We start from the raw sequence: 23,711 nt of genomic DNA, 5'->3' as shown, positions 1-23,711 counted from the left end.
GTTGAATGCATAGACTATCGCAATCAACTTGGTCTTGATAAACTAACCTAATCTGACTAACCTCCACCCCAACCTGTACATAAATTAACTAACCTGACCCAATCTAACCACCTTAACTCAACCCCATCTAGCCCAAGCACTAACCCATCCACTAACCTGCAGTGACGACAACTATTGTTTTTTCCACCGCCGCTCCCGGGGGGAGGGGGGTCCCTTCCTGTGGCCGCCCAGGGGGGTGGGGGTCCCGCTCGCGGCCGGCCGGCCTTCGGCCTCGCGGTCCCCAGGGGGAGGGGGGACACCACCTTTAAATTCATAATGTTCAACTGTGCTACTAGCAATTTCCAAGTGTGTGTGTGTGTATTTTCTGTTGTACAAAAAGTGTCAGGTATAGAAAAGTGTTTAAGTTGACATATAGTGTTGTATGGAAAAGTGTTGTTGATGATGGACATAAAAGTGTTGTACATAAAGTGTTTAAAGACAAAAAGTGCTGCTGATGGACAAAAAGTGTTTTATTATAAAGTATTAGCATTGCAGTTCATGTTAAACAAATAGAGTTTTCATGTTGACCAAGAAATTTTGTCATGCTGAATAAGAGTTATTTTTATCATTGTTCATGTTGACTGAACAAATATTCGTTTTCATGCAGTGCCGAAATAAATGGTGCCATGAAATATTGTTTTTTGTTGTTCTTGAATAGATAGATCCATGGGGAAATTATTGCTACTTATTCATTGAGCACATATGATTTACAGTTAGTTGTAGTCCGACTGTTGTCCCCAACAGCATGTATCAATTTAAAACACCCTTCAGATCGTTTCTGTGTGGTCCCTCAATGTCGGGGAAAACAACACTTTTAAATAAAATAATTCAAAAGTGTAAAAATATGATTGCGGAGAATCCGAAAAAAAATCCACTAGTATATTAGTATCGGTCAGGAGTCCTACGATCAAATAGATGCTATTGCCACAACTCTACCAAGACACTTCGAACGGGGACATGATGTTTTCAATAGTATTGATCCGAAATCATGGCTAATCATCGACGATTTGGCTTATTCTATTGAACAGTTATCACAGGAAATGCTAAAACTGTTCACTGTCTGCTCCCACCATGAACACATTACTGTTACTCTGGTTCTACACAATCTGTTTCATCAGAGCAAATGTATGCGAACCCTTGCTTTGAATTGCACTATCTATATTATCTTTCGAGTCGTTCGTGATTCTAGCTAGCGCATAACTCTCAATAATCAGATATACCCTGGCGCCCCTAAATTTCGATTGTCAGCGTACACTCAGGCGACTAGCAATCCCTTCATTTACATGTTGTTTGATCTTAATTAAAACACGTCTGAGGATCTACGTGTAGTACCAGAAATTTCGGACACTGACATTACTGCATATATATTGGTGAACATTAGAAAGGGCTACTAGTCACCATTATGACAATGAAGAAATTATACGAACAACTACATCTGTTTTCCATTTTAAGCCCTTAAAAACCACTACTAAGGAAGTCTATATTCAAAAATTGGATTGACAATGATTTCATTAATCTAATATCTGAACTATGTTTAAATTTAACTGAGGGCAATGTTCAACTGCCAGAAGGTGTTAGACAACAGACAAAGCAACATCATTCCACTGTACGCGCCTTGTATTTTAAAAAAAAAGTTCAAAAAATTAAAAGAACACAACTCCTTCAAGCAAGCGGTAGATTTTTCACACTTTTACTACCGAAAATTGCAGTACTCGTAAACAGTTTTCTCTAGGGAGAGAATGGATAACCCCGATAACTTTACATCATTTGAATTTGGCCTCTTACCCGTCAAGCATTTTGAGGAAAATCTAAGCAAATTTATTTATGTCGAGAATATCTCAAATGACAAAAACCGATTTTACTTTAAGATGCATTGCGACATGTGGACAAACACAAACCTTATCATGAGAGACACCGTCACCGATCCCTCTAAACAGGAAACATCTCCTCAAGATTCTGCAGTGCAATCAAAGGAGAAGGAATTGAAGTCGATTGTATTGAAAATTGGAAACCTATTGCCACTCACCTATTGAGAATAGAGTAAAAGAGTATTATCTTATCTCATGTTGGAAACTGGCAATCAAGTTCAAGTCGAGAGCACAGGGAAACGAATTATAATTCAGGGAAAAAGTTATAATCAAGATGATTTAATTTGCGATGTCGTGACGAATCGTAAAGGACTTATATCCTTTGACGATAATCTATACACATTTCTGTGTGTATCAAACTTTCCCAAAAGTCTTATTGGCAATAAGCAAATTCTAAAGAAACTAAGAGAATATAGTCCTCCAAAAACACCATTTAAAAAAGAAGAAGATTCAATATTTGAAGATATCAGCAGCAGCAATGATTTTACAACACCTGTGGCTGCTAGTCAAAAGCGAGGACGAATTGATTCGCCCACCAGTGTGCAAAAGGGGAGTGTCTATGAAAATATTGGTGAAGCGGGAACTTTAAGTTCTCCCAAAACGCTTTTCAAAGCTGTCTCCGGCACCACCACATTGAAAAATGCAAAAGAGTATCTAGAAAATGAACCGAGTTACACACTACATCGAAATCATAGGCTTCGCAATAAACAATATCGACAAACTAAAGCCTTTTTCCCTCTGCATATAATGCAAACGGATCTTTTAACTCTAGACGCGCTTCAACGGCGTCACAATGCACCCTACAAATATATTCTAGTGGCAATCAGTATCTTTAGTCGCTATGCATATACCATTCCACTACGATCAAAGAGAGGTGTCGAAGTTGCTCGGGCCATTGAAAGTATTCTCGAGCAGGATTCGGATAGAAAAATTCAATCGGATCGCGGTAGTGAATTTGTTAATCCCCATGTTCAAAATGTTCTTTTGAAATATAATACAATCCTTTATCATAGTCACAGCCCTATAAAGGCTGCATTGGTCGAACGATTAATAAGAACGATTCGGCTATTAATTTCAAGATATTGCACATTGAAAAATGCGCCTGCTTTTATTCATGATTTAGATAAAATCATGTTGATTTATAATCAACGGCCCCATCGATCTCTGTCCAACTCTACACCAACGGATGTTCACTACAATGAAAATACATTTGATGCTTTTCTAAAGCAATAATCCAATGCTGAAAAAGAGAAAAAGAAGAAGAAATTCAATGTTGGTGATACTGTTCGAATTAATAGAACCACCAGTATTTTTGAAAAGGGTAATTATTTATGGAGCACCGAACTTTTTAAAGTGTCCAAAATTCTAGACACCATACCTATAACTTATCGACTCCGAGACACCAAAGATGATGAGATTCTCGGCGGTTTTTATGAATATGAACTGAAAAAAATTAGAAACACTAGTGAAAGTTATAAAATTGAAAAGATATTAAAGAGTCGTACATGCCATGGTAAGAGACAGTTGCTTGTTTGCTGGATAGGATACAACTCGGATTTTGATTCTTGGATCAGTGTTGAAGACATTAACAATGCCCAGTGATTTCTATTTGACTTTCATGTCCAACGTTTCTGATCCACTCTACAATTATTTGAATAGAACAAGTTATTTTTGGACAAAACTCTCCCCCACCATCAATTTTGATGGACAGTATGACGTGGCTCTTGTCGACTGTATTCTCAAAAATACCTATGACATCCTGAGAAAGGATCGTAAATATGAAATAAAAATTAGACCCTATGGTTGGCCGCCACCTCCAGGTGATCAAGAACAAATCCAAAAAATCAATTGGTTGGATTATCCATATATTGAATTACCCTACGAGGAACTCACCTGTATGAATGATTTATGTCGTTCTATTAATAAAAGAATTTACGCTCTTAAAAAAGGAGCTTTTCATTTCAACTATTCAAAGAAGGAGGGCAAGATCTACATTAGTTCACCTATTGCCAGTGAAAAGGTTATTCTCAATGATAATCTAAAGGATGTTCTTGGCTTTAAGATCAATATAATCAATGGTAAAAGTGCGGAAAACACTAATTTCATTTTTGCTGACTACCCGCCTGCCTTCTCCACAGACACTTGTATATTTCTCTACGCTTCATGTGTGGAAACATCTCGAGTTGGTAATTCAAACGTTCACATCTTACGATTTCTTGAACGAACAACCAATCAAGAACATATTCACCACTACAATATAAAGCATCTTCAGTATATCCCAGTAAAAACTTCCTATGTGGAACTCTGTCAGTTAACACTAAGAACCAAATTGGGTGATCCAATAGCAATTTCAAAAGGGTTGGCTGTGATTACATGCCATTTTTGACCCATCGTTCAATAGCAAGATGTCTAATAGAAAAGTGGTATTCACTTGTCCTGATATTGGCTGCTATGTTAATACTCTGGGTCCAAGAAAACAGGGCAATGGGATGGACTACTATAAGGGTCGCTCGTCAATGTCTGGCTACGGTCTTGGCAGTTGGTTTGCTAAGCTGTTTCGCTCTTCACTACCACTGGCTAGAAAATATCTTGTACCGGCTGCGACAAATTTTGCATCCTCTACACTATACGATTGGGGCTCTGGTAAGGATTTAAAAAAAAGTGCTTCGGAAAATCTTAGGTCCAGCGTACAATGCCTTGGTGAGAAACTAAAACAGAATGGTGAAGGTTTAAAAAGGTCAAGAAACAGCGCATCACTCATCAGTCTCTACTCAGGACGGAAACGTAAGACATCCCTTTTGTCAAAGAAAAGAAGGAAAAAGCCGACACGTAGTGTAACCACAAGCCCCAGGAAGAAAATAGTCAGATCGAAACTAGATTTCTTCTCCTAAGATGTCCTACCTACCACATAAGGATTCCCAACCCTCAATCACCGCCTCATTGAATCTATTCAATGCTGAAAATGTTGATGTGAGCGCCAAGCATGGATCCTCTGAACAATTTTATCCACAGCAACCCCTCTCCGATAATATCCACTTTCAAATTATTCCAATGAAGACTACTTTATGGACATGTCTTCAACATTTATAGATTTACAAATGAAAGTCCGGAAATCCGATATTGCAATGGCAATTCGGGCTGATGGGATATCGTATGAAAATAGTATACTACATAATTTATTTCGTCAAATAAGCGTCTACATCAATGGCACACTGGTGAGCACAAGCAATAATCTCTCCAATTATACGAGCTATATGCAATTCCTGTTGATGACACCTAAGTCATACAAGGAATTTAGAGGCACCTCCATTGGTTATGAATATATTACTAATACTGAAAGTACAGATGCGATTAAAAATGATACAACTAGTGAATTACATCTAGTTGGAAAAATATATCATGAAATATTTAATATACCCCAATGGCTGCCGCCCAATGTTAAAGTAGATATAAAACTGACGCTTGCACCTTCCAATTTCAGATTGAGAAAAGAACTTGCTGCCAATCCTGATGTAAGTCTCTCCCTCACCTCGGCAATACTTCATGTACGCAAACAACAGGTAATGAGTTCTGTTGCTTTGGCCGTGGAAAAACTGAGAGCGAATGGCAACAATATTAAACTAATTATTCCTCATACAATCACCAATCAGCGTGATATTGCAATGGGCTCACGCATCTTCACAGATTCATCATTTATCAATGGTGAAATCCCCTCGAAATTGGCTTTGGCATTTGTAAAAGGTGCCAGTGAAATAGGATCACGGACTGAATGCCCACATAAATTCGAGATGTTTAGACTTTCATCTCTTGCGTGCAAAGTAAACGGCATCCCACTCTACAATCTATCTTTTGATAAATCCTATAGAACATTTTACGAGTTGACCATGCAAACCCTAGATCATGACTCTCAACTCTTTGAAAATGATATAACCGAAGATATGTTTGCTAAAAAACATGGAATCATTTTATTGGATTTTTTGGTTACTCAGGATATGAGTATAGTACGTACAGAGAGTGTACGTTTAGAGTGTACATTTGCCGACCCTTTGGCTGAGAGTATTGCAATAATCTCGCTAAACCAATATGAAACCTATTGGGAAATCACTCCCGAAGGCAGTGTTCTACTAGACTTAGCGCCATGAACACCAGTCAAATAATCAATGTATTTAATATGGACCCCTACATGTCCCTGTACAAATCCTAGTGTCTGCCCTCGGACTATCTTGAAAAAATTCAAAGTGTCTGCAATACCTTAATTATTGTTAATAGCAGTCCATCGACTGTGCTGACGGGTCATTGGCTGTGCATCTTTCAAACAATGAAAACGATTGAATTTTTTGATCCTCTTGGCCTACCCTATATATTTTAAACACCCCACATCAGCAACTATATTGAGAGCAGGGGAAAAACTATAATTTAAAATCAAAAGAAGGTTCAGGATCTAACGACTAAAAGCTGTGGTTTCCATGCACTACTATATTTTGTGTTCCGATGTCGTGGCTATACTTACAAGCAGTTTCTCCACATTTATAGTGACAATCCCCATCTGAATGACTTTCTAGTGGAAAATATCCTCTCAGAGCTATACAGTATTGATTTTAGTGCCCTAAGAGTAAAGTGCTTAAAAAATGTTTGTGAATTTGTTTATTAATAAAATGTATATATATACAACAATGTCTTTCAATATTCACTTTTAGATTTATTCATCTTCAATGTATAGGCAACTATCGTGAACCACTGATGCTGGTAAATCATTTGGATTCACTGTATATTGATCTTGATTGACTGCAAAGTCAGGGTCACATTTTCTACAGTGCAATGTAACTTCAATCTTGTCATATCTCTTTGTATAGTCAATAATACTATTTGCATTCATATTATGAAATTCAAGAGTTTCAATCTGTCTATTTGAAGCAATATCACATACAGTGTTTTCAAGTGGTGAATCACATTCGGTAACTGCCAAATAAAAATCACTTGGTTTATAGTCATAGTAGGTGGTATCATCACAGCGATGACGTAGAAGCCAGATTGTCTTGTTACCCCAAAAGTTGAATCGTAGACCAGATTCCTCTTCCCAGAATAATTTAAATCCGCGACGATACCAATCTCGTAGAAATAAACTGAAATCACGGTTGGGATTCTTTCCAATCATAGCGGGGTAAGTATTCTCCCACTGATCACATTTATCATAGTGACAATTGGAGCACAGGTGCCCTCTAGGATGAGAGTCACACACCTCCTCAAGACATGAATTACATCCTTTAATTTGTACTGCATAGCCTCTATGTAATTTACAAGGATTACATAATTTACACTTTTCACTATAGTCATCAATAATTGTACAAGTCTCACATTGATTCCAACTGCCAAGAGTGTACATGCACACTGGACATATACATAACATTTTTTGGTTTCCGATTTCAACTCACTCACAGCTAAAACGAAACTGATCCTCTTCGTTCGATAAATTCAACGAGATGGAAATGGGGGAGAGAGGAGTAACTCTGTAACGTTACCTCTTTCGAATGATGGGGGAGCCATCTACATTGAATCCATTGGCAATGTTTTCAAAAGTATATCCACAATATGATTCTGTCTTGTTCCAATTAATATATCAATAAATTGAGTATAAGCATTTGAATTAAATTTTAAAAGTTTCATACAATAGTCCAATGGAGGAGAATCATTCCCCATTATATTATCAAGTGTTCCCTGACAGGAGAATATCCTGCGTTTAAGAGATAACTCGAGAAAATCATTATCCAAAATCAAATTTTTTTCCATAAACACTAGATTTGATCTAATTCTCTCTTTCTCAAATTTATTCATTTTTCAATCCTTTCACTCTGACTGGTGACTCTAGACTGACCCTGAGTCGTTATGATACACGTGATCCTGTTTCCCGTTATCGCATCAATAAAATTCCCAATCGATTACACAATCAAGTTCTCGGAAATCCACTTCCCGTTCGATTACGCAATCAAGTTCTCGGAAATCCACTTCCCCTTCGAGTCCTAGATCAATAACATTGTTCCCGTTAGAATTCAATGCACATGTGCAACCTTCGCCCCGGAGTTATTACACATAGAAACATCAAATAAATCGACCTTGGAAAAAGAGGTCATTGACCCCATTACGTAATCATTCTCCCTAGGGAGGCTATGCCCTTATTTGGACCATAAACCACGTGGTTCGTCCCGGAGTAGCACCCCCTCCTCTACTGTTGTTTTTTTCTAACATCCCCTTCAACACCCGATATTCCAACTTAATACCCAAATCAATTCTTAAGATACGCTCTCTTGACAGTCTAAACGTTTATAGTGTCTTTTGTTAATTTTAATTTGCCATCAATATTCTATCAGGTTTTACCTTAGAAGATTTAGCCCTAATAGTACTAGTATCACAGTTGTTACGGTAGTACTAGGAGAAGTAGTTGCAGCATTAGGGCTGTATTAGTAGTAGTAGTAACAGTAGTAGAAGCAGTATTAATAACGGTCGTAGCATGTACATCTTGCCTTTTGATAAGTCGAGCATCCCTTTCATGATGCCCCGGAAATTTCCCCTTGGCACGGTAAGCTGTTCCAAAAATATCGCTGATTTGCGCTTTTGACCCCCTTTTGATGCTCTTTTCCTCTTAATACTCTAAGCCTTACACGTTGTAGCAATTGAAGTAGTAGTTGGAGCAGGTTATTAGTAGTAGTAATACTAGTAAAATTAGCAGTGGTAGTAGTGTTAGTAGTGGCATGCATATATTACCTTTTTGTCACTTGATCTTCCCCTTTAGGCACCCTCTGAAAGTTCTAACTTAATACCCAAATTCATTCTTAAGATACGCCCTTTTGATAATCTGCATGATCAATCTGCGAAATTTGCATATTAATTTTACTTTTTTTGGCTAAAAGAATTCCTAGGAATTTTGTTCTTACGTAACTTACGTAACGAACTTCTATATTCGTATATTTTTATTACGTATATTAGGGAGTTCACCCCCTAGTCAATACTTCAATTTTTATGCTACAGTTCAAATTTTGTTCCAATTCTTTAAGAATGACCCTTAATCACAAAGGCCGTTAATTGAAATAAATAGCTCTGATGAAATTACATAAACAAACTTTAGCGTAACGAGCTAGTTAATGACTAGGGGGTGAACCCAATCATATACGTAATAATTTCTGTTCGTCTTAGGTTTTGATGTTGCTCCTTACTTTCAGTTAAAAAAATTGTTGTTTTTTAAATTTAATTTCTGATTGTCTTTTTTAAATAATGCTGGGAAATCTGGCGCCCCCTTCATAGCAATGTCCCTTCCCCCATGAAAACTTCCTCCAAGAAAATATCTTCCCACGTAACATCCCCCCCCCAGCTACCAGAAAAAAATCCCTACTGAAAGTTCTGTATACTTTCCAATAACCAATACTATATGTAAACATTGGGCAAAGTTCATAACTTGCAGACCTTCCCCCGGGTACTGTGGGGGTTAAGTCGTCCTCAAAGACATAGTTATTGTATTTTTCGACCATGCTGAACAAAATGGCTATCTTAAGATTTTGATCGGATGACTTTGGGAAAAAAATGAGTGCGGGAGGGGGTCTAGTTGCCCTCCATTTTTTGGTCACTTAAAAAAGCCCACTAGAACTTTTAATTTCCGTTCAAATGAACCCTCCCGCAATATTCTACGACCACTGGGTCGATACGATCACCTATGGGGTAAAAAAAAAAAAAAAAAAAAAAAATAAACACGCATCCGTGATCTTTCTTCTGGCAAAGAATACAAAATTCCACATTTTTGCAGATAGGAACTTGAAACTTCTATAGTAGGTTTCGCTGATACGCTGAATCTGATGGTGTGATTTTCATTAGAGTTCTGTGACTTTTAGGGGGTGTTTCCGTCTTTTTTCGAAAATAAAGCAAATTTTCTCAGGCGCTTAATTTTTGATGGGTAAAACTAAACTTGATAAAACTTATATATTTGAAATCAGCATAAAAATCTGATTCTTTTGATGTATCTACCCCGTTTTTAGAGTTTCGGTTACTATTTAGCCGGGTCGCTCCTTACCTACAGTTCGTTACCACTAACTGTTTGAAAACTCTATTTTAAATTGGAAACCACAATCCCAGTCATATTTGATTGGGATTGTGGTTTCAAATACATGATATATATTTGAAATCGGCATAAAAATCTAATTCTTTGATGTATCTATTGGTATCAAAATCCCGTTTTTTAGGGTTTCGGTTACTATTGAGCCGGGTCACTCCTTACTCACTGTTCGTTACCACAAACTGTTTGTTACATAGTTAGCAATAGTATATGGTAAAAGAAAACTGTACCAATAAGGAACAGAAAAGCAGACTTTACTGGGTTGGGACGGTAGGAGAGTTAATTAAATGCTCGTTAAAAAAAAGTAGTGGTTTCCTTCGAAAGAAACCAAGATAAACTCTTTTATGTTTGGCATTACCAAATCTTATTCAATTGCCTGTTCCTAATAAGGAATATGAGCTTTATTTCTTGTATTATTTTCTTTTACTTTGTTGGACGTATTTAAAAATAAAAGCATTCACTAGTCATCATTATCTATAAAGTTTATGACATACATGGCCAGATCCAATTATGCTAATTATTAGTCTCTTCCAATATTCTATATTTCTAGTTAAGCTAAATCAAGCCACATGATTCCATACAAGGCTAGATACACTAATACGTATAGAACTAAGTTGTCTTTAAACATACATACATCAACTTATCATTTTAGTCACTTAGAAAAGGAAAAAAAAGAAAGCAGGCGTAGTCGGTTTTTCATTGTATTCTCTTTGAACTTTTTGTGTCAAATTTGCTGTCTATATTCGAAGAAGGGAGGGGGGCTATTAAGACTTTACAAGCACTCCAAAACAACAAAGGTTCATCAACCTCTAGATTTTTCTTAATGGGATAAATCTTACCGGACATTGCGCATTGGATATCCAATGTCTGAGGATATACGGATGTAAGTTTCAAATTGACCAGAGACAAATTGTTTTTCAGCCTATCTCTAGGACCCATAAAATACTCATTATTGGGGCTGTAAGGTACGGGTGTCACCACTTATTGGAGGGGAAAGCCCCGGCCCTAAATTATAATGTGATGCCCGCGTCTACCACACCGGTTCTGCAAATATCGGGTTTGGTACTACCCGATTTACAGTATACCCTGCCCCCGGGTATGATAAAGTGATCGAGCGGTCTATTGGCCAAATTCTAAGGCCCAGTGTACCCACCCTTGGGTTATCACTAAAAATCGCTAACTCTCTCCTTGGAGGTAACAAACCCCCCTGTCAGTATAAAAATGACAGTATCTCTTAACTCCATTCCTATTCTGCCTGGGTTCCGGGAAAACTAGTTCACAGCTTGTAGAAAATATCTTACTTGTATTTTTCCGACGGTCATTTATAATAACACAAAAATATGTTTCCCCGAGCGGGGTCTAAATGTAGACTAACTCAAAAATAATATTCTGTACACAACTTTGCATAGGGGTGGACCTCCGCTTAGCCCAGCCAATCCTCTCAATCTCCATTCAAAACCAATTCTACTTTCTTAGCTTTATTATTCAATGACTCAAACCAGGAAGTCCAAAATAGAATTTAGTTCAAAGCTTACTTATTGCAAAACAACTATTTTTTGCTAAGCTGTTTTATTGCAAAAACAGCTTAGCAACGAGAATTTAAATTGTCATTGAAAATTATACTATAGGCAAATCTAAGCAAACTTAATTACGGAACGAAAACAGGTCATTTATCTGAAAATAAAAGAAACAGGGGTGGAACCCCAACACCTCCCCCAGAGAGATAAATGACCGCCCACGCGCGACCTTGGCCCACCATTAAAAACATAAACACATAACTTCAACTTTACAAAATCCGTTTGCCTTCTCTCTTTCTCCAATGTCTGTCCTACTACTTCCACCACTTGGATCTGGATCGGTCGTCATCGACACATCTCTACTGTGGGACCACCATGGTCTAGATCGTATAGCATCCGCATTTGAGTTTGAAATTTGAAGTCCCCAAGATTTTTAGGAAGTGATTATGCACGGCCCGATCAAAGGTACAAATTTTCTTGCTCTCATAAGTTTACATTTAAGATGAGTAAAGAGTCCATTTCTGGCACATTCGATGATGCCATCCATCATGAAAAATTGACTTTAATAGCCTCTTGGTTTCCATCTGTGGAAACAACCCCACATCTCAATTAAAAAAGTAAATTGCCCCTTGGCATAATTTCAAATAATCTAAGGCCGAAAATGCAAAGGCCTGTGAAAACGATAAGGGTATTGGGAATGAAGTAAAATTTTGAGCGAACCAAAAATCGCCTTTTTTCCGGGTTTCCTCCCCTGGGATAATCAAATGCAGAATATGCGTTGATGCTAATTGAAGATGAAACTTAGATACTGGATATAGTTTTCCGGTAATAATTGTCGAATTGTCGGTTACTGGAAAAAGGTTTGGGTGAACTATGAAGTGACTCGGAGAGAGTTTCCCCAAGGACTCCAGATCAGAGAGGCAAAACCTCGGTAGAGGGATCACAACATGTCTGCCAGTTGTGCATTGAGGAAAAGGGCTATCTTTCGCGACTTCCCGCAGGGGATCTTCCCCAATGGATTCCTCCCCCTCATAAAGGATCGACATATTTTTGAGCTGATAATACTAATCTCAGATTCCTTTCCAAGTTTTTCCAATCCGACTCGACATTCAATATCTCCCAACTTTCCCCCAACCCGGTGTAGGTCATTCATCTCTATTTTGTAACCATCTTGTTTTATTCCCCATGGTTCTTTGACCTCTTTTTCCCCCCCTTTTATTTATGTTATCAAGGCACAGCCCATCCAACATTTTATTTTTCTCCCTATTATTTATGTTATCAAGGCACAGCCCATTCAACATATTTTTTTTCTTTTCTATTTACATATATTTTTATCACAATCGGGACATGCCGTCAGCTTTCCCGTTATATTTCCCCGGTCTTGATTTTATTTTGAAATCACATACCTGCAAGAACATCGTGCCCGTCGTGCAAATCGTCGGTTATCTGGCATAATTATGTTTAACCATCTTGATGGGTTATGATCCGGCACAATTTTAAACTTTCATCCATATACGTAATAGTCGAGTTTTTTTATTGCGTATATTATTGCAAAACATTCTTTTTCAATCGTGCTAAAATTTAATTCTGCTTTTGACAATTTTCTTGATATAAATATGATTGGATGTTCCCCTTCCTCAAATTCTTGAGATAAAAATGCCCCTAGTCCGTAATCTGAACTGTGAGTTTGTAGCACAAATGGTAAGGAAAAATCTGGATTTCTCTGTATTCTTTCGCTACAAAGAGCATCTTTCAGTGTATCAAATGCATTTTGTTCAATTTCTGACCATTTAACGGGGTCTCTGGCCCCCTTTCCTGTTAACTCCGTCAAAGGTGTAGCAATTGTTGCAAAATTTGGTATAAACTTTCGGTAATATCCTGCCAACCCCAAAAATGACCGAACTTTTTTCTTTGTATTCGGGACTGCTGCGATTTTGATTTTTTCTGTTTTTTCCCTTAATGGGGTTATGATAGCGTTTCCTATTTTTTGTCACAGGTATTCTGTCTCTGACTTTACCAATTTACATTTGTCTACATTCAGAGTCAATCCTGCTCTCCTCAGCCTGTTCAATACTTGCTTCATATGGTTTGTAAGTGCACTGAACGCGTTTCAGAATGTTATAATATCATGTGAGAAGGCTCTTGTATATAGTAAAGGTTTTAATATACAATCTACTTGTCTGTCTTTTGGAATTTTGCTGGTGCCCCTTTTAGTCCAAAAGGCATACGCCTAAACTGGTATAACCCAAAAGGCGTAATAAAAGCTGTTTTTGCTGAATCTTCTGGGTGTATCTTTACTAATGAAATACCCTAAGAAAAACACCATCAGATAGAACCATATATCACTCAGGGGGTGAAATAGACATTTCTGACACATGTGAAGGGCAAATATTCAAAAAAAAATCAGTAATAGAGCGATCTCCGGTACAAACCGTGGAGGAAGAAAAGAGTTTAAGGCATATTCAGAAATAATTTTTCCCAGAGAGATAAAATAAGACAAAAGAAAAAGTGACGATAATACATGAAAAAAAAATCCTTATATGAAAGTCCGGTTAGAAAAAAACCAACTCACCTTTCAGATGAGGTACTAAAAGTTGAGGAGTTGCGGGTAAGAGAAAATATAATAGAACGAGCAGACTCAGAAAACGAATTAAGAGAATATAAAGACAGTGAGAATCATAGTGGGCCAAGTACCAGGAGAAGTAGAAGCTCAATTTCCAGCAGGAGCTTGCGAAAAAGCCCTCAAATAGATATGACACAACAACTATTAAATTTCATGGAGAAGGAAAGATTAGCTAGAGAACGAAAGGAGGAGAAAGAGAGGATAGCTAGAGAGCAGAGAGAAGAGAATATTATAATAGATAGAGAACGAAAGGAAGAGGCTGATAGGATAGCCAGAGAACGAAAAGAGGAGGAAGACAGAAAAGAAAGAGAGAGAGATAGAAAAGAAAGAGAGAGAGAGATAGACAAGAAAGAGAGAAAGAGAGGATAGCTTGAGAGCAGAGAGAAAAGAATATTAAAATAGCTAGAGAACGAAAGGAGGAGGAAGATAGAGAAGAAAGAGAAAGAGATAGAGTAGCCAATGAAAAAAAGGAGGAGGAAGATAGAGAAGAAAGAGAAAGAGATAGAGTAGCCAAAGAAAAAAAGGAGGAGGCAGACAGAGAGGAAAGAAAACGCATAATGGAAATGATTGCAGGGAGAAATTCCCAAGAGCCTCAGAAATCGTCTACAATAGAGGTAATGCAGGCAGTAAATTTTCAACCAATGAAAGAAAATGAAGATGTACATTTATACATATACAATTTTGAGAAAAAAAAGCGGAATTGAGTGGATTGCCGAGAGAAAATTGGGTGACAACAGTACAGCCCCTCCTTAACTACAAAACACAAATTGCATATAAAGCATTACCAATGGACTACTCAAAGGATTTTGGAAGACTAAAACAAGCCATTTTTGAAAAGTTTCAACTCTCCCCCGAGCACTTTCAAAGGAGGTTTAGAAGCGAAAGAAAACGAGACAACGAAACTTATAAAGAACACGGGTACAAATTGAAAGATATGTGTTTAAAATAGCTAGAGTTAGAAAACTATAGAATGTTAGAACACCCGGAAGAAATAAAAGATAGGATAACGGAAATAGTGGATAAAATAGCGATGGAAAAGTTTTTAGAAAATACCTATCCAAATATGAGAATGTACTTAAAAGAGAAACACCCACAAACAATTGAAGAAATGTTCAAATTAGCAGACATGCACACCGAAAATAGGAGGGAGACATTCCCACCAAAAACAAGGTTAGGAGGTAGTAGCAGGAAAGAATACGCTTAATCAGAGAATAAAAATAATGCTAGCCAGATATGGCAAAGACAAACAGAATCAACGTGCTACCATTGTAACTCCGACAGCCACTATAGCACCAATTGCCCAAATAAAGACGGTAAAAAATACGGCCAAAAACAGGAACAGTATGACGTTACCTGTTATAACTGTAATAAACGAGGAAATTATGCCTCAAATTGCCGCAACGCGAAAAAAATTACGACAATAACTACAAAACAAGGGACGATGTGGCAAACGGAAAACAGGACAATCCAAGAAACGATCGCCCCCGATAGAATTGGGAAAAGTTTCAGACTTATAACAGAACCGCATGGGTTAGAAGCTCGGAAAATATGAAAACTTGCGCATTTGCAGAATCACACAAAGTATATGGCTAACTAAATGGTAAATCGGTAGAAATAGCTATCGATTCATGCAGCGACCAAACCTATGTACGGGAAGACTTGATAAAGAAAACCGACATAAATTATAAATATAAAGTGGCAGCGCTATGCTACTATGGAGCAGAACATAAATGTCCGACAGCTCAGGTCATAATAGAAATTGCCAATAAAGAGGGAAATACAGTTAAAAAGGAATTAAAAGTAGGGGTTGTACCTACTCTTGCAGTAGACGTTTTATTAGGGAGAGATTTCGGAAAGATAGAAAACTTTCTTGCACTAAAAGCAATCTACCTGGTTAAAAAAGTAAATGCGGTGAAACGAAACCAAGAAAAAAAAAGGAAGGCTGCGCCGCCCACTACTGAAAATAATTATCAAAATATACAAAACCCATTTCAATTTAACGACGAGATGTTCGTAGAAAATGCAAAACTAAGAAAACATAAAAGCCAAAAAAGGGCAGACAAAAAGGAATATAGCCATAAACAAGAGAAATTATTGACCGTAGAAAGAGAACCAGAGGAAACCAAAGATGAACTAACCGAAATACTCGGGGTAACCTCCGAAAAATTCGCAGAATTACAAACAAATGATAAAGATTGCAGAAAAATTAAACTAGCACTAACGAATAAAAAAAATCCGCAATCTAAACAATTTTCCAGTAATGAGAATCTACTTTACAAAATAATGGAGACTGGGGAAAACCCTAGAAAATTACAACTTTTGGTACCACATGAACTAAGAAAAGCGGTAATAAAGTTGGCTCACTCAAGCCCAACGGGGGGACACATGGGATCCCAAAGAACAAGAGATAGAGTCTTGCAACGTTTTTGGTGGAAAGTATTAAGAGAGGATATTATCAACTTTTGTAAAAGATGCAAAGATTGTCAATTAGTCGCACACAAAAAACCTAATGAAAAAGTTCCGATGAAAAAAATGCCCATTTTCCGCAAACCGTTTGAGAGAATTTCAATGGACATTGTAGGTCCACTTCTGAAATCTAGTGCGGGAGTTATTAATGATCTGGCTACGAGATACCCAGAAGCTATCCCAATGCGAACAGTTAAATCACCGAAAATCGTGGAAGAATTAGCGAAATATTTCTCACGTCACAAGATCCTGAAAGAAATTTTAACAGATAATGGAACCAATTTTATATCGACATACATTCGAAAATCATATGAAATTCTCGCCATTGAGTAAGTGTTAACTACTCCATGCTATCCTCAGACAAATGGAGTGACAGAAAGATTTACCAGAACCCTAATTAGTATCTTGAGACGTTTTGTAAGAGATGATGTAAACCAATGGGACAAAATGCTTCCTTCTGTCCTTTTTGCGTACAGAGAAGCTCCACACCAAGCTACAGGGTTCTCGCCATTTGAATGACTATATGGGACAAACCCGGGGGGGGGTGTTAGACATTTTAAAGGAATCATGGGAGAATGAGGAGTAAAATGAAGAAACAGTGATAACCCACTTGCTATCACTGCGAGGAAAACAGCATAGAGACCTCGAGATCGCTAATCACACACAGGGGGAATACGCAGAAAAAACAAAATTATAGTACGATAAATTCGCCCACATGCACGAATTCGTGGACCAAGATGAATTCCTCATCTTACAACTGGATGACAATAATTAATTAGAAGTACGATAGAAAGGACCATTTAAGGTGAAAAAGAAAATGAATGATGTAAATTATATGATACAATTAGATGGAGCAAAGAAAAAGGAAGAAGTTTATCATGTGAATTTACTGAGGAAGTTTAACAGGGAGAATGAAAGGGGAAACCAAAAAGATCCGCAGAAGCACTGCTTCATGATTTCAACCTCAGAAAATGACGAGGAAAGTGCCCCGTTGGATACAATAGACCCGGCGGAAAAACACATAAATGCCATTGAAAGAGTTTCGTCAGAAACTCATCCTAGCCAAACTCAAAAAGACCAATTAAAAAATTTATTCACTGAATTTGCAGACGTATTAACAGACCGAATCGGAAAAACAAAAAATGTGGTACACAAAATACTAGCAAAAAACAACAAACCAATAAAACAATACCCGTACAGAATACCAGAAGCTAAAAGGAAAGAAAGGAAAAAAATAGACCGAATGCTCGATTTAGGGGTTATAGAACCATCAAATTCAGAATATGCAGCGCCAGTCGTATTAGTCCTTCGCTTGGCCCAGCCAATCCTCTCAATCCACATTCAAAACCAATTCTACTTTCTTAGCTTTATTATTCAATGAGTCATACCAGGAAGTCCAAAATAGAATTTATTTCAAAGCTTACTTATTGCAAAACAACTATAGCTTAGCAACGAGACTTTTCAATTGTCATTGAAAAATATACTATAGGCAAATCTAAGCAAAATTAATTACGGAACGAAAACAGGTCATTTATCTGAAAATAAAAGAAACAGGGGTGGAACCCCAACACTCATCCTGAAAAAATTGAGGTCTCTTTGGCCCAGGAAACCTCCCTAGATTCAATCAAGATTCAAGATAGCCAAGATTCAACCTACCCGCATTTTTTAAACTAGAACCTACCTGTGAAGAATGGGTGATTTGCGTAATTTAGAACCCTTATCCCTAGAACTCTGTAAATCATGTCATCCTTGGAGACATATTTTTTAGACACTTCGTCTATTTAAACAAAATGGATTGTCTAAAAATTTAAGTCTCATGCCGCGAGGGGCTACCTGCATCCTCGGGGAAAGAAAAAAAGCAGAAGGAGCGTCAGTTACCATCCCATCACTTTTAGCCTTGAAAAATAGAAATAGAATTTTCCTTTGCCGACCGAAATCTCTCCTTCCCAAGCTCCGATTACCGCTGCTTCCTTGCCAAGTGGCGGGACACTAAAAATACATGAGATACCCATCATCTTCTCAGTCACTGCTAATGCAGCTATTTCAACCCCACTGTCCTTCTGGATCTATGTCCTAGGAACAAGGATTAAATCCCTCATATCTATTTAAAAGGTCTCTAAGAGACTTTAAAGTTTAGGTCTAAATATGCACTTTTTAAGGCTACATATATCTTCCCCCAAGAAAAGACTGTCCTCAATTTGGAACTGAGACTTTATGAAAGTTAACTTTTCGGTAGTTCTAAGTCGATTTGCTTTCTCAAAATTTGTCGCTCGTTAGCATTTTGACCCCTTTTTTGGGTTCATAGGGATTTTGGGTCAGCTAAAAGCCTAAAGTCCAGGCTTTTTTGGAAACTGTATAACTTTTCTCGTAAATATTATTTCATTGTGGCGCAAATAAACTTTAAATTTCCGTTACAATTAACAATTTCCTCATGTTCTACAATTACTAAGTAAATTAAAAGACTAAAAAAAAGTGACAGTAAACTCACATCCTGGATCATCCTTCTCAGAAGAAAATTATTTTTTTTTTTTGCGCAAGGAAGCTCAAAACTTTCGCCACAGGATCCTTAAACATTCTAAATTTCATTGTGAATTTTCATCAAGGTCGTATCTTTTTTCTCGTTTCCTCCAAAATTAAATAACAATTTCCTATGATAACCTGTTTTATGAGTACAGTTGAAAATTGATGGGTTTCAAGTATTTAGAATCATCAAAGAAAGTAGATTTTATAATGTACGCACAAATTGTTATCAAAACAATGTTTTTTACAGTCTTTGCTTCGATTGACATGGGGTGTTGTTTTCGTAAATATGAGAGGGATTGGGCGTTTACACTCAAGCTTAAATACGCTATATAAAGACTAGTTATATCTACTAGTTTCTACTCTTTTCAAGTTTTAACGTCACCCATTACTTTGCACAATAATAGAAAATACAAAAGAAAAAAGTATCTAATAAAAAAGTAGGTTGCAACATTAAAACCTAAAAGGGAGCAAAAATGAAGGCATATCATTAGCTAAAATTAAAGCATTATAGACATTGCTATGAATCCACAAATGAATCTAATATGAGCAGAACTAAAAACAACAGATATTACTTCGGATGAATAAATAAAACATAAAAACAAACAGGAATTAAAGTGACTAATCAAGTCGAGCGAACAGATATCGTCAACAGGTAATTTTTGAAGCAAGCTTTTTAATTTACTTAAACAATATTTTCAAGTGGCAGAACAAACAATTGGTTCCACAATTTAAGTTCTAAGCATTTTAAATGAACTTATTTAAAAGAAAAATGAATTTTCGATAAAATTTTATTTCATTATAGTCCAGTGCATACTGGCCCCACCTTTATTTGTCACAATTTCAGTTGATTTTAGGTTGGGTTAGATTATTCATTTAAATTTTTATTCGTTTTACGTTTCATATATTCATTCTTAGTAATATGAGAATGAACTAAAAAAATTTATTTTAGTAATGGCTCACTTAAGATTCAGTTTATTCACTCATAGTAATTGTGTTTTTTTCTTTTTCTTTTTTATTCTTTTTCCCACGCCGATTTGAATTATCGGAAGAAAGTAATAAGGGTCTACTCTTCGCGTCGTTTCATCTATTTGTTCAGAGTAATGTCTTTAATTTCTTAGTTTGGATCAACTTTTCCTTTTTTTTTGGCTAATTTTGACTTTTACTAATCCATTCACAGTACCACTTTGGTTTCATCCTTTTTTCTTTTTTTTCTTTCTTTTCCCTATGCCGTCGATTTCAGATAATTGCAAGAAAGTGGTACGGGTCTTCTTTTAATTCTTTATACAGAAAGTGGGGACCTTTGGCTGGACCGTTTAATATGATATTACAAGCGGAGTGTTACAACCTATATCAAAGAGAACGACATGAGGTTTTTCCGCCAATCTTTCGTTCTTCAAGCCATGTTCTGCATTTTTGTTGAAAGCTCGGGTCAAGCAAGCAGGCAGCAGTTTTAAATGGATGTGAGACTGAAGCCTAATTGCTTATGATGTACGACGGTTCCCTGCCTCCATTGCCGAAGTATTTTCTTAGAATAATGAATAGAACAATTTTGAGGTCCCAAAAACGAGCATTTTCTCACGGGTTCAAAGTGCTGCCATCTACTTTTACCAGTTTTTTCTGTTTGTGCTTACGGTTGAGCTTGTTGATTCATTTTCTATGTTTGGGAATGAGGCAGAGGAATGGTATAGCAAATGTCTTCTATCTCAAATAGTTCTCTCATTACTAGAGAAATTGGAGCTCGTTTGCTACTCTTTTGCTCCCATTGACTCCTCAGACTGGCCCACGGAGAATATCGATTTTGTTAATTGAAAGACAAATACAAATCACTTTAAAAATTAGAATTTTCACAGAAATTCTTTTTCAGAAAGATTCGGAAGAATTTTCTTAAATATTGACTACATAAATTACACTTCTTTGCCGATAAACACCAAGCCTAGCTATATACGAAACAACATACCAAGGTAATAATTCGTTGCTTTAAGAATAGTGATCAAAATAGACAATAATAAGAGCTTTAGCATGTTCATATCCAGACAACTGTTAACTTCTTCCTTTTGCTAACTCATTGAGAGGCATTTTGTAACTAAACTTTTATTACAAAATTGTTTGAAAGAAGCAGCTGGTGGGAACAGGCCAAATACATAGACGCACTCGCCATTTGGCTTTGACCACGATAGGTCTCTTAGCTCTAATCTCCCCATTGGACAGGTGATGTGACATTAGAAAAAAGAATGCAAACACAGCTTAAAACTATGCAATTTCGAGTTGCGAAATTTGGATCCTTGAGAAGGGCAGTTTAAAATTATAACACCGAAAGAGCAAAAAATTTAAGCAGTAGTAGTTAGTAGTATAGAGCTACTGTATTAGAATATGACGCTACAGAATGTTTACTGAATCTATATAAAATGAAGGGAAAGATCGGCCAGTTTTTAATCTTCGTCAATCGGAAGGTGGTAAAAATACCGTGATCACAACGCACCACGAATGTCGCATAAGATCTTTTGGCAAAATCTGGCTAAATACTTCTCTACCAATGTTTTTCAGCTGTATTCGAGAATTCTGGATGTTTTCAGAGCTAATTAAATTTGACTTTCGGACCATAAAAGCTTAATTAACAACAAGAAATATTAGAAGTTCAACTATTTAGTATAAATTTTTGTATTCGGTGTTATTCAACATAGGTACATTTAAAACGAATCAACGAAATAACCTACTCTAGAAACTAGACGTTTGTAGTTCAATTAAAAAAGAAACGAAGGTAAATGGTATCACCTTATCGTTTTCATCTATAACCATTGTTGATGAATTTGCTTAAACGATAAGCAATGTAAACTATGTTATCCGTTGAAATTCACTGACATTCCAGTGGACACCGGTAAGAGAGGCCAAATCTTTTTAAACCTGAAGTTTTGACCCTTCTGGGTCATTTAATTATCTCCTGATCTAGTTTCACTTTTCTTTTCAAATATCAACGCACAAATAAAAATATTTGGGGCTAATCCTGTAGCGGCGCAGTGGGTTTGACCTCAGCTTGGTTATAGGGCATCAAGGGTTAGAACCCAGTTGTAGGAACACTCTTCAGGGCGAATGCAAGGACCTTAGTAGTCAAGAAGCGTTGTCAATCCGATCCAATGCAATACCATTATTTGGGGCTATTTAAAAAGAAAACACAATAAGCTAAGTTCAACCATTAAAGTACTTGAACAATCATCCTTGCACCAACAAGTCAGAGGCCAAATTCCAAGGTGTTATTGCAACCGGTGTTTTTCTTTTTAACATGAGTAAATTAGAAAGCAGTTCCTCCACAAGAGGCAATGAGTGAGCTTTAACTTCAAACGAAAAGAAATCTGAAGTTCCTTTTTAATATAAAATAGTAATTAAAGGGCAACAAGCAATCACCTCCGGCAGTTTTTTTTTTTTGCTCCCACACATCCATGTAGTCCATAATTGAATAAGATGAAATTTTACGATATACATTAAGGTTAATAGGGTCGAAAGGTACAAGAATATACCAGAAGGGTGCATTACCCATGCAGTCCAATAGATAGGAGCTCCATAAATTATACTATTTTCTCAATTTTTATAAATACGTTCCAGCACTGAAGTCGGGCATATTATGCACTGACTTTAAATTTATGTGTTACTGGGGATACAAATCTAGCTTATGATCCTTCCAACAACCACACCTATCAACTACTGATTTCTCAGTGAAAAGGTGAGCAAGTTGCACCTTCTTCAAACCGGAGCCAGGTAAGTGTTCTCAACCTGAGTGCGAAAATAAGCTAAATCCTGACTCAAAACTCAACAGAATGTGGTTCAACGACAAGATAAGTCCAAGCAGTGGACTGACTCAGCGTGAAGTGTTACACCTGACTCAACACAAAAACAAGCTCAAGTTAGTTGAGCTTGCAAAGTTTCAGACTTTGGTCTAGAATATAGTCTAGGACACTCTTCTTGAGTAAGCTCATATGTATCACCCTGTTACTGCTTAACTTTTATACCGCTTATATTTCTGAATCATTGCAAAGACTAGTTAAGTCCTGATTCAATAAAAAAGAAACAAAAAAATCTAAACCTTGATTCCGCAAAAAAAAAGCTATTTAAGTCCTGATTCGGTAAAAAGATGAGTAAATGAGCGTACAAATGAGTAAGTCCGGACTCGATTCAAAAACCAACTAATTCTTGAATCACTGTAAAAGCGAGCTAAGTTCTCATTTTGGTGCACTACTAGTCCAATGCAAGCTGAGGGTTGACTAAGTGCAAAAAAGGAGCTGGACTCCAACTCCGTGCAAACACGATCTTTCATTCTAGGGGGCATGGACAAAAACAAATTAATTTGAATCGGAACAAATTCGAGGTAAGTCCTAATTCAATGCAGAAACATGGCTTTTGGCTGAAGCCCTAGCAGGCTTTAAACTTCAAGACTTGGGGGTTTTCCCGAACAACAAACCTTGAAACCTGGGAAGGGCTGGACTGCAAGGGTAGTCCGTCTAACAGTTAAAAAAAACATTTTGTTTTACAAGAATATACCGCTCTACCAAATTTCAAGTGAATTGCATTGTCAACTTCTTTTCGGC

At 36.9% G+C, this 23,711-nt stretch overlaps 1 protein-coding gene across 1 annotated transcript in view; it reads right to left on the bottom strand.

Annotated features, from left to right (window-relative positions):
* Positions 1 to 21,185, bottom strand: part of LOC148952156 (proto-oncogene tyrosine-protein kinase receptor Ret-like) — a 436,938-nt gene extending 415,753 nt beyond the window's left edge. Inside the window, exon 1 of the mRNA XM_089088861.1 lies at positions 21,092 to 21,185. Within this exon, the coding sequence (XP_088944987.1) occupies positions 21,092 to 21,161 (70 nt within the window). The 5' untranslated portion in view covers positions 21,162 to 21,185. The remainder of the gene's footprint in view (positions 1 to 21,091) is intronic.
* Positions 21,186 to 23,711: the final 2,526 nt, after the last annotated feature.

The sequence above is a fragment of the Artemia sp. Qi Xiang Cuo genome, chromosome 5, assembly GCF_049724085.1.
Source record: "Artemia sp. Qi Xiang Cuo chromosome 5, ASM4972408v1, whole genome shotgun sequence".
Lineage (NCBI taxonomy): Eukaryota > Metazoa > Arthropoda > Branchiopoda > Anostraca > Artemiidae > Artemia > Artemia sp. Qi Xiang Cuo.
The sequence above is the reverse complement of the archived record's forward strand: the minus strand, read 5'-3'. Positions and strand labels throughout refer to the sequence as shown.